The sequence below is a fragment of the Podarcis raffonei genome, chromosome 16 (assembly GCF_027172205.1).
Source record: "Podarcis raffonei isolate rPodRaf1 chromosome 16, rPodRaf1.pri, whole genome shotgun sequence".
In the NCBI taxonomy this organism is placed as follows: Eukaryota; Metazoa; Chordata; class Lepidosauria; order Squamata; family Lacertidae; genus Podarcis; species Podarcis raffonei.
The window spans coordinates 31728469-31745484 of NC_070617.1; the positions used below are offsets into that span (position 1 = coordinate 31728469).

At 42.8% G+C, this 17016-nt stretch overlaps 1 protein-coding gene across 1 annotated transcript in view; it reads left to right on the forward strand.

Moving 5' to 3' along the window:
• Nucleotides 1-17016, forward strand: part of ZDHHC8 (zinc finger DHHC-type palmitoyltransferase 8) — a 286530-nt gene that overhangs the window by 249347 nt on the left and 20167 nt on the right. Inside the window, exons 3-4 of the mRNA XM_053369473.1 lie at nt 5429-5550; nt 8099-8256. Of these exons, the coding sequence (XP_053225448.1) occupies nt 5429-5550; nt 8099-8256 (280 nt within the window). The remainder of the gene's footprint in view (nt 1-5428; nt 5551-8098; nt 8257-17016) is intronic.

The following is a 17016-nucleotide window of genomic DNA, read 5'->3' on the forward strand; positions in this document are numbered from 1 at the left end:
GATATTCTGGAGCACGGACTGGACACAGGGAGGCCAACGCCAATTCAGGTTTCAAGCAGGTTTATTTGATTTGCATATGCATAGCAAATAGGGACCCGGGTGGCGCTGTGGGTTAAACCACAGAGCCTCGGACTTGCCGATCAGAAGGTCGGCGGTTCAAATCCCCGCAACGGGGTGAGCTCCTGTTGCTCGGTCCCTGCTCCTGCCAACCTAGCAGTTTGAAAGCACGTCAAAGTGCAAGTAGATAAATAGGCACTCTGGTGGGAAGGTAAACGGTGTTTCTGTGTGCTGCTCTGGTTCCCCAGAAGCGGCTTAGTCCTGCTGGCCACATGATCCGGAAGCTGTACGCTGGCTCCCTCGACCAATAAAGAGAGATGAGCGCCGCAACCCCAGAGTCAGCCACAACTGGACCTAATGGTCAGGGTCCCTTTACCTTATGCATAGCAAATGGTGCAGCGCAATATGTTCGCAATCTGCACATCCCAATCAGGGTGCGCCCACTTTTTATAGACTAAATAAACAGAGAGTGAAACTCTACATTCTTATCCAATCAGCCTCTAACAGTCCATGTTTCTTCCTTTTGAAGGCTTCTTTGTTCATCTGCCGGCTGTGGCCTTGCTCTCTTGTAACAGTGGCTTTGTTTGTCTGCCCGCTATGGCCTTGTAACAGTAGCATGATAACCACATGCTGAAATTTCTATTTCTGAGGCCCTTCAAAATGTGGGGGCCCAGTTTGGTTTGGCAATACGCACCTGCTCAAAAGATGTGTGGCTTATCAAATATGATACTCCGGCAATTCAAATCTAGCCTTGAAAGCATTAGGAGCCTTGGTGGCTGTTCAAAGGGATTAAAACCTTTCAGATTTCAAGGGCAAGAACCATTCAGGAAGTACCAGGAAAGCCTATTGTTTTTGCCTCTCAAAATAATCCGAAAGATGCTATGGATGAAAACAGAGATGTTGATAACTGCAAATAAGCTTATTGCCAAAAGCTGGAACTCATGGAAAATTCCAACCATGAGGGAGAGGTTGCAGAAGGCTTAGCTTGCTAGGATCTTGCGTAAAATTACTGCTATAATCCATGCTCGTGAAAGCAATTCAAGGTCAAGGCGAGTATTTGTTTGTGACTGGGAACTGTTCATCTGTTTTTTTGGAACAATGCATTTACTCAACATAATGTCAAGGAACACATGCTGGCGATGTCATAGACTAGTGATTTGCAATTAACTTAATTGAACCTCCCTTTCTTTTCTGCTCTCGGAGACTTTTTCTTTTTGGCATTTTTGTGCAATTTGTAATAATATTATTAATATTTGTTTAAAATGTTACCCATTCTGTGGGCGTGGGAGGAAGGGAATCACATCATCTAGTTTGTACCATCTCGGGCCAGCCGCACAAGAACAATTTGTACCAAAGTATTTCAGGGAAATCCTTTGTCAATCAAAGCGTGTTACGGCTGGCCTACCAAGCATGGCAGGTAGTTTCATTCAACCAAGCGGCTTTGGCCCAAACTAGATGTGTAAGGCAATCACCTATGTGTTAAAAGCTTATCCTGTTCACATATAAAGTGGGGAATGGAGAAGTCTGCTTTTTAAACAAAACAGAAGCTTGTTAAGGATTTTTCTCACTGCCAGTATTAGTATTAGTATTATCATTATCATTATCAAAATCATCTGCAAAGCTGCACACACATCAAGAGATAAGACGTCTGCCATTGGACTCAGAATCAAATAGGCATGATACAAAAGGAAAAGCGAATGAGGAGGAAAGAGGAAAACACGAATTGAAGCAGTTCTCTTCAATGGATAGCGCCAGGCTGGCCTCTCTCCTCATGCCATGATGTTCACTGTCAGAGGCAATGAGGTGTAGCCTCCCAGTGACTCTTCCTCTCTTGGCTGCTGACGGAGGACAGAGGGTGCCTTTTTTTGGTTTTAAAGTAATAGAACCGGGCCAGGGGGGAAATGCTTAAAAGTTATAAGGAGGGAGGTGAGGCATGGGGAGAGGGTTGGGTATGGCTTTCCTCCCCATTCACACCATTTTGTGAAAAAGTGCAACACCACCACTCTGCTTTATACGTGAATAGGGCAAAAACATTGCCCCACGTGTTTAGATTTGACTTTTGGGCAAATCTAGAACAATAGCCCTTCAAGGACTTCCTAAATCAGGCATAGGCAAACTCGGCCCTCCAGATGTTTTGGGACTACAACTCCCATCATCCCTGACCACTGGTCCTGTTAGCTAGGGATGATGGGAGTTGTAGTCCTAAAACATCTGGTGGGCCAAGTTTGCCTATGCCTGTCCTAAATGAAGGTTTAGAGACTTAAAAACATACTTTATACCAAGCTTCGCCAACCTGATGCCCTCTGGGCTACATTGGCTCCCAGTACGTTTCCGAGCACAGCTCAAAGTGTTGGTGCTGATCTTTAAAGCCCTAAACGGCCTCGGTCCAGTATACCTGAAGGAGCGTCTCCACCCCCATCGTTCTGCCCGGACACTGAGGTCCAGTGCCGAGGGCCTTCTGCTGGTGCCCTCATTGCGATAAGCCAAGTTACAGGGAACCAGGCAGAGGGCCTTCTTGGTAGTGGCGCCCACCCTGGGGAACGCCCTCCCACCAGATGTCAAAGAGAAAAACAACTACCAGACTTTTAGAAGACATCTGAAGGCAGCCCTGTTTAGGGAAGCTTTTAATGTTTAATAGACTATTGTATTTTAATATTTTGTTGGAAGCCGCCCAGAGTGGCTAGGGAAACCCAGCCAGATGGGCTAGGTATAAATAATAAATTATTATTCTTATTACTGTGCTACAATTCCCGTTAGCCAGATGGGCAAAAGGTGCCGTATGCAGAGTCAAATATCTTCCCTCCCTGTGGTCCAGTTAATGTCTTCACTGTTTGGAAGCAACTCTGAAGTATGTCAGGCAGAAGTTTTGGCAAAACATCTGGTACCCGAGATCCTTTTTAAATAAAAAATAAATCAATTTGAAGATGTGAAGCGTTGAACTCAGGACCTTCAGCATACAAAGTGTGCTCTATGCCACTCAGCTATAGTGAGCTTTTTGAAAAGGCTTTATTCTTGACATTTTAAAGCAGGGATGGAGTCCCCATACCTTCCAGGTGTTGCTTCCAGGTCCCTCCTTCCATCAGTTGGGAGTATGGCCAGCGGCCACAAATGATGGGAGCTTTAGTTCATCAACATCTGGAGGGCTGCAGGTTCCCCATCCCTCATGCAGCCGAATGACATGACAGAGCTTTACCTGATAGTGATGTTTACCCAGTAGTGATGTTTCCCAGTAGTGATGTATGGAAGTGAGAGCTGGACCATAAAGAAGGCTGATCGCCAAAGAATTGATGCTTTTGAATTATGGTCTGGAGGAGACTCTTAAGAGTCCCATGGACTGCAAGAAGATCAAACCTCTCCATTCTGAAGGAAATCAGCCCTGAGTGCTCACTGGAAGGACAGATCCTGAAGCTGAGGCTCCAATACTTTGGCCACCTCATGAGAAGAGAAGACTCCCTGGAAAAGACCCTGATGTTGGGAAAGATGGAGGGCACAAGGAGAAGGGGACGACAGAGGACGAGATGGTTGGACAGTGTTCTCGATGCTACTAACATGAGTTTGACTAAACTGCGGGAGGCAGTGGAAGACCAGAGTGCCTGGCGTGCTCTGGTCCATGGGGTCACAAAGAGTCGGACACGACTAAACAACTAAACAGCAACAACATACAGTATTCCTATCTTACCTTTTGCATTTAAGCTGGCAATTTCATTCACAACTGCTTATCTCAGGAACTCTTGCAGCAGTTTCTTTTTTTCCACAGCGCAGTTTATACCCTATCAAAAAAACGAAAAGAGAAAGAAATCCAGAAAACAAATTATACAAGGAACAATGGTAGGGTGGAGACAAAAGAACTCTTGCTAATGCTTATAATGATTCACTGTGTCCTTTCTTTAAACTTCAGTGAACTCATTCAAATATGCAACTCCAGTAAATGAACAGATTTGTTTATGGTTGTAGGTTTCCTTCCATGATGGACTTGGTGGCACTAATTTCCTATTGAAAAATAGCCTATTAATTTTCACTGGGTAGCTAATTAGCTGCAGAGTCTAAAGAGGTAGAGCCACCAGTTGTTGGAGGTTGACTTGCCAGGTCGTTTGGGGCAAACCAGGAACACCTTTCCATCATAACGACATTAGACACGGGAACGTTCAAGCAGTAGCTACAAAGGGAGACCCAGGAGCACACTCTAAACACGCTCCCAATTCTTCCTTTGCAGTTGCAGTTTGAACTCAATGCCTTTTTATTTTGGCACCTTCTTCAGTCCCCTTGCGAGTGGTCAGAAAAAGAAGCCAAATTTTAAAAAGCATTGAGTTCAAGCCTCAACCGCAAAAGAAGAATCAAGATTATTCTTGCATCTTGAAATCAAGCCAGGGTTGCACAGGAAAAAACTGAACAGCAGCTGCCCGTGGTGGAATTGCAACCAAGCGTGAATGGGTTGGATTTGCAGTGGTGTCCTGCTCCCCCCCCCCCCCCCAGCTAAGGAAGTCTGATAGTTAAGTCTTTATTGATGAAGAAGCACTTACATTGGTACCTCGGGTTAAGAGCTTAATTCGTTCTGAAGGTCTGTTCTTAACCTGAAACTGTTCTTAACCTGAAGCACCACTTTAGCTAATGGGGCCTCCCACTGCTGCTACGCCGCTACTGCATGATTTTTGTTCTCATCCTGAAGCAAAGTTCTTAACCCAAGGTAATATTTCTGGGTTAGTGGAGTCTGTAACCTGAAACATGTGTAACCTGAAGCGTATGTAACCCGAGGTACCACTGTACATCAACTCTGAATGCGCTCTGAGTGCACATGCACACACATGTTTCTAGCCACTGGGCACTGTCCCCCACGAATCTGTGCCTTGCAGAGCAGTTGCAGCGACAGCAAGACCCGCCCTGCCCCCGGCTTATATACGCTCCCCTGATGGGTTGCACTTCCACATCCTTTGAAGCCACATCAGCAAGGTTGAGAGGGAGGGAACAGTGCTCAGTGGCTAGAAACATCCATGTGCATGTACATGTGCATTCAGAGCACGTTCAGAGTTGATGTACAGTGGTACCTCGGGTCTTGTCGTCTGAGTAACCCAGGACCTCCATACATGCTGCCCTGGCTTGCAGGAAAACAATGCAAGAGGCAGCAGTTGCAAGTTACCACTCTCTGCAACCACAGCAGGCGCTGTGATTCTCCAGCGATTTGACTTCAAACTCCGCTGTCTCTCGAGATGGACAGATGCCAGCAACAACTCTGCTTCACCCCTCTTTTTGCCTTTGGGGAATGCCGTATTAAAATGTGTTCGGGTTGAGATGTTCTGGGGTGGGGAGACATTGACAAGGCAAATCGTTCGACAAACTAAGTCTAATTCCAACCTCGCTTTTCTCTTGTATGCAGGTGCCCCTGGTTAACAAGAGCCGTCTCTCCAGCCATCCCTCTATACAATGGGCTCGTGTTCCTGTTTGTACTCGCAAACTTCAGCATGGCAACCTTCATGGACCCTGGGGTTTTTCCACGAGGTAAACCTGGACAGGATGAGGGTGGGTGGCTTGGGGAAAATATGGGCAGAAAGGAATGATGATGATGATGATGATGATGATGATGATGATGATACCTTTATTGTCAATGTACAACCTGTGTACAATGAAATTAACTGAGCCTCCCCTCCAAACACTCAGTCTCATTGCACTCTGTGTGCTTGTCGCACAACACACCAAACCCGAAAGTCAGTTGCACTATATCATTTTCCGTTCAGCAGCCTAACAGCCCACAGATAGAAACTGTTTTTTAGCCTACAAAATGGCACAACCAGCTTTTATTCCCCCCCCCCAATTAATACCCCTAATAGGAAAATTAGTTACCTGGTTATGCAGCATTAATCTGCAGTTTGGAGAACTCCTGTTCAGAGTTCTAGCCAGCCAGCTGTGCCCTGTTCCATCCTCCCCACCATCACCAGTCTTGTCCCCGCCCCCCCTGCCTCCCGCAACAGATACTCTGCGTTCTGTTGCTATCGAGCATGCTCAGTCCTCATCAGACTGGTGGGGGGGTGTTTCCTTCCAATTAGGTTTTCCCCAACCCAGATTGTTGGACTTCTGTAACCCTTTGGGGTTCCTCTGAACATGTTGATACCTCCCTCCTGGATGGTGCAATTTTGGCCAAGTCGTGTTCTATAAACAGAGAGTGAGTTTACTATTGGTAAATATCAAGGATGGGCGGATGGGAGTTGTAATTCAGTAACATCTAGAAGGGCACAGATTCCCCATCTCTGGTATATTGGAGTTGTTGTTGTTGTTATTTAGATGTGTTAGTCACCCGTATCCCAAATAGGATCGTTCATTGTTTATTTGCAACGGATTGCTGTTGTGAACAGCGACAAATGCTCTTGTCAGGTGTGTGTGTTCGCGTGTGTGTCTGGCTTCAACTCATGCAACATGCCAGCTTTTATCACGTTTGATGGGAGATGTGCTGGTAAACACTATGCAGATTCTTGTCTGGATAGCTTAGCCTCTTTCTTTTGAAGTGTCTGTCCTTTTAAGTCATGAAACTAGCGGCTTTTTCCTGCCTTCTCAGGAGCCTTTAGTGCAATCGCTGCTGATGTTTGTTTTTCTGGGGTTTAGGTTTTATTCAGTGCGTTACCTCTGCTGAGATTTCCTAGTGATGCCAAGCCTGTCACAAATGGTAGACGAGGGAGGTAAATTTATTCTGCAGGTGGGCACTCCATGGAACATGTATTTATAAGAGCAGAAAACACTGGATATATAAAATGGGATGTGAGGAAGAAGGGTTATGTTAGCCTAGCCTTCTCCCTTGATATTCTGATTTTTAATGTGCTGGGGTTTTTATTTATTTATTTGCACTTCCACACCTTAGATTTAAAGCACATGACTTCCCCCCAAAGAATCCTGGCACCAGAAGCAGCCTTAACAAACCACAGGATCCCAGGATTATTTGGGCGAAGCCATGTGCTTGAAATACGTGGTGTGAATGTGACTGTACAGTTTAGACATGAGTTTAATGTATCATTCCCTCTGTTCCCAATGATCAGACTACAGTGGTCCCTTGGTTGTCATAGTTAATCTGTTCCGGGAGTCCGTTTGCCCTCCGGAACTGTTCGAAAACCAAGGCGCAGCTTCCGATTGGCTGCAGGAGCTTCCTGCAGCCAATTGGAAGCTGCAGAAGCTGCGTTGGAAGTTCGTCTTCCAAAAAACGTTCGCAAACCAGAACACTTACTCCAGGGTTTGTGGCGTTCGGGAGCCGATTTGTTCGGGAGACAAGCCATTCGACAAAGCCACTTCCGAGCTGGAGAGGAGGTGGGGTTGCGGGCCCACCCCCTTCCCACGCATCCTCGGGCGCATCACCGCCCCGGCCAGCCAATCGGAGGGCCGGGGAGGCGTGGCCTAACACATTTAAGGCTGGCGCACCCGGGGACTTTCCTCTCTTCCCCGTTCCAGCTGTGTGTCACTGGTAGAGAAGAAGAAGAGTTTGGATTTGATATCCCGCCTTTCACTCCCTTTAAGGAGTCTCAAAGCGGCTAACATTCTCCTTTCCCTTCCTCCCCCACAACAAACACTCTGTGAGGTGAGCGGGGCTGAGAGACTTCAAAGAAGTGTGACTGGCCCAAGGTCACTCAGCAGCTGCATGTGGAGGAGCGGAGACGCGAACCCGGTTCCCCAGATTACGAGACTACCCCTCTTAACCACTACACCACACTGGCTCTCACTGGTAGGGCTATAGTTCAGTGACTGCATCCTCTTGCCTAGACAGTGGTGAATGGCCAGAGCTGCGCTAGAGCAGCTTCTTTGCATGCAGAAGGTCCAAGTTTCAGTCCCTGGCATCTCCAGCTGGGGCTGGGGGAGAACTCTGCTGGAAAACCCAACAGTGGCAGTGTAGGAAGTACTGATCTAGATGCTCCAATAGTCTGACTTGGTACCAGGCAGATTCCCATTGTGTTGCTCTGTATTACGTTGTGCTGTGCTCTTAGCGGTTTGGCGCTAACCATCTTCTGCCTCCATCTAACCGTGTGTTTTCTCCTCCTTTCCCGGGGACGGGGTTGAAACCTTTGAGCAGCAGACGAAGACGAGGATAAAGACGACGACTTCCGAGCTCCGCTCTACAAGAACGTGGAGATTAAAGGGATCCAAGTACGGATGAAGTGGTGCGCCACCTGCCATTTCTACCGCCCTCCGCGCTGTTCCCATTGCAGCGTCTGTGACAATTGTGTTGAGGTAGGACAAGGCCCCCCTGCCCACTTTGGGGGAAGAGACTCTAGCTCCGTGGTGGAGCCATAACAAAATATGACTCCCCAGTACAGTCAAACCTTGGTTGTTGAACATAACCCGTTCCAGAAGACCGTTCAACATCTGAAACGTTCGACAACTGAGCCGTGGCTTCCGATTGGTTGCAAGAGCTTCTTGCACTCAAGCGGAAGCTGCGGCAGACATTCGGGTTCCGAAAAACATTAGAAAATCAGAGCATTTACTTCCGCGTTTTTAGCATTCAGGAGCTGAAACGTTCAAAAATGGAGCCGTTCAAGAACCAAGGTTTGACTGTATCCTTGAGCATTTTGCGGAGAGGGAAATCATAGCTTAGTTTTAACTAGTTTAATTTTGCTTTTGTTTGTTTTTTAATGTTGCATACCATCCTGGGATCCTGCATTGATATAAAAATGTATGGTGGTAGTATTTAGCACGAATATTTGGCTCAACAGCATTGAGCTTGAATCCCTGGGTCCAATATACCTTTTCAGCCATTGACTTTTTTTTTTATAAGATATTTATTAAGATTTTTAGAAATATTACAATAAAATAAAAAAGAAGAAAAAACAGATAAATAACAAAAATACAGAATAAAGAAAATTTAAGAACACATAGATTTTCAATTGCTTATTTTCCTTTAACTTGTTTCCCGGACCTCCTCATACCTCCCTTTTTCATATTCCACCACAAATTGTTAGTTCAGCAAATCCTTACCATTATGTTATTACCTATTTATAATCCTTTTTTTCATATTCTCTTAAAGCATTACAGCTGGAAACCACTTAATTTCAGTCCAACATCATTCTAACATTCATTGATTTTACAATATTTCTGTAGATAGTCTTTAAATTTCTTCCAATCTTCTTCCACCGACTCTTCTCCCTGGTCTCGGATTCTGCCAGTCATTTCTGCCAATCCCATATAGTCCATCACCTTCATCTGCCATTCTTCCAAAGTGGGTAGATCTTGTGTCTTCCAATACTTTGCAATAAGTATTCTTGCTGCTGTTGTGGCGTACATAAAAAAAGTTCTGTCCTTCTTTGGCACCAATTGGCCGACAATGCCCAGAAGAAAGGCCTCTGGTTTCTTCAGGAAGGTATATTTAAATACTTTTTTCATTTCATTATAGATCATTTCCCAGAAAGCCTTAATTCTTGGGCACGTCCACCAAAGGTGAAAGAATGTACCTTCAGTTTCTTTGCATTTCCAACATTTATTATCGGGCATATGATATATTTTTGCAAGCTTGACTGGGGTCATGTACCACCTGTATATCATTTTCATAATATTCTCTCTTAAGGCATTGCATGCCGTGAATTTCATACCTGTGGTCCACAACTGTTCCCAGTCAGCAAGCATAATGTTATGTCCAACATCTTGTGCCCATTTAATCATAGCAGATTTCACCGTTTCATCCTGAGTATTCCATTTCAACAGCAAGTTATACATTCTCGATAAAATCTTAGTTTTGGGGTCTAACAGTTCTGTTTGCAATTTTGATTTTTCCACCTGGAAGCCAATTTTCTTGTCCAAATTATATGCCTCCATTATCTGATAATAATGAAGCCAATCTCGCACTTTGTTTTTTAGTTTCTCAAAGCTCTGCACTTTTAGTCTATCTCCCTCTTGTTCCAAAATTTCCCAATATTTCGGCCATTTGGCCTCCATATTGAGCTTTTTCTGGGCTTTTGCTTCCATTGGTGACAGCCACCTTGGGATTTTATTTTCCAATAAATCCTTATATCTTATCCAAACATTAAACAAAGCTTTCCTGACAATATGGCTCTTAAATGCTTTATGTGCTTCAACCTTGTCGTACCACAAATATGCATGCCACCCAAAAACATTGTTAAAACCTTCTAGATCCAAAATGACTGTGTTCTCAAGAAGCAGCCAGTCTTTCAACCAGCAGAATGCTGCTGATTCATAGTAAAGTTTAAAGTCTGGCAGGGCAAATCCACCCGTTTCCTTTGCATCAGTTAATATCTTAAATTTTATTCTGGGCTTCTTGCCCTGCCAGACAAATCTAGAGATATCTTTCTGCCACTTCTTGAAACAATCCATTTTGTCCACAATCTGCAGTGTTTGAAACAAAAACAACATTCTAGGCAAAACATTCATTTTTATAGCTGCAATTCAACCCAACAAGGAAAGCTTCAAGTTTGACCAAATTTCTAAATCTTTTTTAACTTCCGTCCAACATTTTTCATAATTATCTTTAAATAAGTTCCCATTTTTTGCTGTCATATTAATCCCCAAATATTTCACTTTCTTAACCACAGTTAGACCTGTCTCATTCTGAAACCTCTCTCTTTCGATCGGTGTTAAATTTTTCTCTAAAACCTTAGTTTTTGACTTGTTCAGTTTAAATCCTGCCACTTGACCAAATTCTTGAATTAATTCTAAAACCCTTTTGGTACTAGATTCTGGCTCCTGTAACGTCAATACTAAATCATCTGCAAATGCTCTCAATTTGTACTGTTTGGCTCCGACCTGTATACCTTTAACCAACCGGTCCCATCTAATCATGTTCAGCAGAACCTCCAGGACCGATATAAAAAGCAATGGAGAGATTGGGCACCCCTGTCATGTCCCTTTTTCTATCTTAAATTCTTCCGTCACCACATTGTTTACAATTAATTTTGCCTTTTGTTCAGAATATATTGCACCTATACCATTTTCAAAACCTTGGCCTACCCCCATCCCCTGTAGGTTCTTCTTCATAAAACTCCAAGAGATGTTGTCAAAAGCTTTCTCCGCATCCACAAATATCAGAACTGCTTTAGTGTTTATATTCACTTCTAGTTTTTCCAATATATCAATTATATTCCTCAAATTATCAGACAAGTGTCTTCCCGGGAGAAAGCCCGCTTGATCTTTATGAATCTCTTCCATCAATACTTTTTTCAATCTCTTGGCCAGAATGTCAGCAAAAATTTTGTAATCCACATTAAGTAACGATATAGGGCGGTAGTTCTTAAGCTGAGTCTTTTCAGTCTCTGTTTTCGGTATAAGTGTAATATACGCCTCTTTCCACGACTCTGGTGCCCTTTTCCCTTCGAGAATTTCATTGCAGATTTCCTTCAAAGGTTGTAATAGCCACTCTTTCAAAGATCTATAATATCTAGAAGTCAGCCCATCCGGTCCTGGAGATTTGCCCAATTGCATATTTTGAATGGCACCTTCTACTTCCTGTTCAGATATTTTATAGTTCAACATTAATTTACTTTCTTGGGAGATTTTCTGTAATCCATTTATTTTCAAAAATCGGTCTATGTCCATTTCTTTCTGAGGCCCTTGTGAATATAATTGTTTAAAGTACTCCTGGAAACAATTTCTAATCTCAATTGGGTTATGTATGTTCTTTCCTTCCACTTCTAAATTTGTAATAGTATTTAATTTTTGTCTTTTTTTCATTTGCCATGCCAGCAGTTTCCCACATTTGTTGGCTGATTCAAATGTCTTTTGTCTCATTTGTTTAATTTTCCATTCTATTTCCTGATTCATCATTTCCATATATTGTACTTGATATAATTTTATTTCTCTCAAAATCTCCTGCGACTTTGGTTTTGCCCTCAATTTCTTCTCACTTTCTTTTATTTTCTCCAAAATTTTATCTTTCTTCTCATTTTGACTTCTCTTCTTTATTGCATTCTGTTGTATCAGAAACCCTCTCATAACAGCTTTGCTTGCGTCCCAGATTACTCTTTTTTCTACATTGGTGTTCATATTTATTTCAAAATAGTCTCTCAAAGTTTTTTGGGCCTTTTTATACACTTCATCTCCAAATAAGGTGTCATTCATCCTCCATCTGAAGGAGCCAGTTGATATTTGCTTCATCTCCGTCCTTAGAGCGTTATGGTCGGAGCAAGTTTTTGGGCAGATTTCCACTTTCTTTATCTTTGGTGCCATTCCTCTAGTTACCCATATTTGGTCAATTCTAGTCCATGTCATCAGCCATTGACTTTTTTTGGTGAGGTCAGAACTGTGACTTTTTTCTTTTCTTTTTTAGCTTCAGCCCCCTAATAGCAAAGTATAGTGGAGATTTCTAGCCTGATCTGGTGAAGAATGTGTAATGGTTCTAGGGGTTGCTCGTGCGTAAACCGGCGCCACACCTGGCTGGGTTGCCTGAGTGAACCTTTTCTGTCCGGACAGCCACTCGCCCGTGGCTGTCTCAATCGCTGGCAGAATCCGTCAGTGGGCGTTTCTTGAACTTCTTCCAGCAAAGAAGCTCTTTGACGCCTAGTCTCCGCCTACTCTCCCTGCGCGAAAGCCTTCTGCGCAAGGAGGGTGTGGACAGCGGAGGACCCGTGCTCTCCCCGCTGGTCCCAGGCAAGGAGTCATGGGACCGCCTCGCCGCTTCCCCCATCTGCCCCCCTTCTTCACTGGTGCTACGCTGATTCTCTTCCCCAGAAGATGGGCTGCCTCTCCCCATCCCGGGGCGCTCTCTGGAGTCCCTCCGGAGCCCGCTCTCTCCCTCCGGCCCTGATGGCAGTTCCCTGACAGAATGCAGCCAAAGAGACAAGGAAATGTTGTTTGTAAACTAGAGAACTGTGGCTCTAGGATGCTACTGTCAGGCAAGGTGTAGCTGTCCTCCATACCAAAATTATTCGGGGTCATTTCTGTTGTGATACAATTTCTTTCCATCAGCAGGTTGACTAAAGTTGTGATGCTAACCCCACTTTACTCAATAGGACTTACTTCTAAGAAAGTAAGAGTAAGATAGAACTCTTAAGTCTTTAACACAATGTTTAAAAGTAGTCAACTGTGTAATTAAAAAGGGAGGGGAAATCTAATCAGTTGTAATAAGCAGAAACTCATTAAGCGAGGTGTCAAAGGCAGCCAGAGTCAATTGTAAAGCATTCTGACTGTAATCACAAGATCGGTCGCAATGAAAACTAACGGAGCAGAATTCATTCTCCGAGAAACAAGAACAGGATTTTAATTCTAACAGCAATTGAAAAAAAACCAACCCCAACAAACCTTTAAGCGGGTTTCAACATTCTCTTTTTTAAAAAACAAAATCTTCTTAATTTTGAAATTTACAAACAAGTATCAAACAACCAAAATAAAAAGAGAATTCCTTAGATTCTCCTGAACTTCCCTCCTCCCCTTTGTGGGTCCTTATGTTAACTTTTTTCCTCCTGCAACCTCTCTATTAATCCCAGTCTGTTAAATCTCCTTAACAACCATAGGTCAACATTAAACTACAAGTTTCATTCCAATCCTATTAATAATATTAATTGCTTACAATGATAAATTATATGCTTTCCCCATTCCTTATTAAAATTTGTGTCTTCCTTATTTCTAATTCTTCCAGTCATTTTGGCATATTTCATCAGTTTAATTTGCCATTCTTCCCTGGTAGGGACTAGGTCTTCTTTCCATCTCTGGACAAGTAACATCCGAGCAGCAGTGGTCACATACATAAATAGTCTTTTCTGATCCATTGGTATTTCTGTACCTAGAATTCCTGGAAGAAAATCTTTGGGGGGTTTTTTTAGAAAAGGTTATTTTTAAAAAAATTATCCAGTTCATTATATTAAAAAAGGTAAAGGACCCCTGACAGTTAAGTCCAGTCGCGAACGACTCTGGGGTTGCAGTGCTCATCTCACTTTACTGGCTGAGGGAGCCGATGTTTGTCCGCAGACAGTTTTTCCGGGTCATGTGGCCAGCATGACTAAGCCGCTGCTGGCAAAACCAGAGCAGTGCACAGAGTGCATGGAAATGCCATTTACCTTCTCGCCGGAGCGGTACCTGTTTATCTACTTGCACTTTGACGTGCTTTCGAACTGCTAGGTTAGCAGGAGCAGGGACTGAGCAACGGGTGCTCACCCCGTCACGGGGATTCGAACCGCTGACCTTCTGATCGGCAAGCCCTAGGCTCTGTGGTTTAACCCACAGCACCACCCGTGTCCTTAGTTCATTATATACCGTTTCCCAAAATTCTTTTACTACTTTACAAGTCCACCACATGTGATAAAAGGTACCTTCTTTTTCCTTACATTTCCAGTATGTATTTGACCTTGTTTTATATATTTTAGCTAATTTACTAGAAGTACCAACAGTACATCATTTCAATGTAATTTTAAATGTAAAGTATAATATGCTGTAAACTTCAAATCCCAGTTCCATAACCTCTCACATGCTGTAAGTTGTATATTATGTCCAAAGTCCCTCGCCCAGTGTATCTTAACCAATTTAACCTGTTCATCTTTTGTATGCCATTCTAATATTAGTTTATACATTTTAGAAAGCAACATTCTCATAAGGTTCAACAGGTGTCAATATTGTGCTATATTGGAGCCAGATAATTATTTATTATATTGTATTTAGTGAAGTATTATCATAGAATTTTTGAAGTCTTAATGACAATGGAAGGGAATGTGGAGATCATCTGGTCCAGTGGTGAAGAACCTCCAGCCTTCCAGGTGGTTTTTTGGGGGGAGGGAATACCCATCTGCCCATCACCTGATGTCATATGGCTATCCTGATCTGTGTGGCCTCAGGGAAGGCAGAAGTGAGGAGGCCCAGAGCAGGGAGGACATACCGTACATCATCAGCTCCCAGGGGCCTGAGATGACTCTGTCACTCTACATATTAGACAATGCAGTTGTTTCGATGTTTTAAACTTGTAAACCACCTTAGGTGCCTTGGCAGAAAGGTGGTATATGAATCAGATTGATAGATGATAGATAGAAAGATGATAGACAGACAGACAGATAGATGATAGATGATAGATAGATAGATGATGATAGATGATAGATAGATAGATAGATGATGATAGATAGATAGATAGATAGATAGATAGATGATAGATAGATGATAGATAGATGATGATAGATGATAGATAGATAGATAGATAGATAGATAGATAGATGATAGATAGATGATAGATAGATAGATAGATGATAGTTAGATGATAGATGGATAGATAGATAGATAGATAGATAGATGATAGATAGATAGATAGATAGATAGATAGATAGATGATAGATAGATAGATGATAGATAGATAGATAGATAGATAGATAGATGATAGATAGATGATAGATAGATGATGATGATAGATAGATAGATAGATGATAGATAGATAGATAGATAGATAGATGATAGATAGATAGATAGATAGATAGATAGATAGATAGATATAGATAGATAGATAGATAGAGATGATGATAGATAGATAGATAGATAGATGATAGATAGATGATAGATAGATAGGTAGGTAGGTAGATAGATAGATAGATGATATAGATAGATGATAGATGATGATAGATAGATAGATAGATAGATAGATAGATAGATAGATAGATGATAGGTAGATAGATGATAGATAGATAGATGATAGATAGATAGATGATAGATAGATAGATAGATAGATAGATAGATAGATAGATAGATAGAGATAGATGATAGATAGATAGATAGATAGATAGATAGATAGAGATGATAGATAGATAGATGATAGATGGATAGATAGATGATAGATAGATAGATAGATAGATAGATAGATAGATATAGATAGATGATAGACAGATAGATAGATGATAGATATAGATAGATAGATGATAGATAGATAGATAGATAGATAGATAGATAGATAGATGATAGATGATAGATAGATAGATAGATGATAGATAGATAGATAAGCCACAGTGCCAAATTAAAAAAGAAAGAAAGAATCTACTTCCTTTCCAGCCTCTGCTTGAATGTGGCACTTTTTAAAATTTCCCACCTTTTTCTGCCACCCTGCACAGCAACAGGAAAAGACACCAGATTCAAAAAGCATTGGATTCAATGCCTGTTCACTCAGCCTGTTCCAAGACCCAGACGTTAGACTACAACTCCCATGATTCCTGACATAGGCCATGCTGGCTGGAATGGATGTGAGCTGTCTGTAGGGCGTCATGTTCTCCACCCTTGAACTAGATGATGTTGAACTAGAATTTGCAAGAGCCATTTGCACAAGAGAAAGCCCTGATCTGAGCAGGGAGCTCACTGTGGAAGTGCACTCACTGAGGCCAACCTTCCATTTGGGCAGGGATGGGGAAACTGTGGCCAGGTGCTGGACTACAACACCCATCATCCCTGAACATTGATCATGCTGGGTGGGTCTGATGGGACTTGTAGTCCAACAACATCTGGCGGGCATCCAAGTTAGGGGAGGTTGCCCTACAAGCTTTCCCCCGAGGAAGCACAAGGAGACCAGCTGTCCTTTTTTCCTCCCAGTTTTCCAAGTGAGACATAATGCAGACCATCTTGCAGCACTTCCCATCCTGGTTTGCTGTAGCAGACAGCATTCCTACATTATTAAGCTTTGATTGCTTACCGAGGAGAATAAGCAGAGCCATTAACAAACCTTGAATCAATAAGCTTTGTCATCAGACCAAGCCGTCTATTGATTTCCCCCTCCCTTTTTGGCGAGGTGAAACTCCTATGTGCTTATGTATCACGCTGGTGCCAGGAGACTTGGTCACAATGAAGCCTTTATTGGTGTTTCAAACCAGAGGCTCCCTTTAAAAGGCAAGAGTCGTCATTCATTTGTTTCATTCACATCCAGGTTTGAAATTTCACAATCACTTCCAATGGAAAGCATAACTTAAATGCTGCAGGGCGAGATAGCAAATGCGGGAGACAGCCAGTCCCCACAACAAGACAAGCCTAGGCTTCCATTCCCAGCGGCACGGGGGATAAATTGGTTCTGTCCACACATGCCTGAATTTTGCA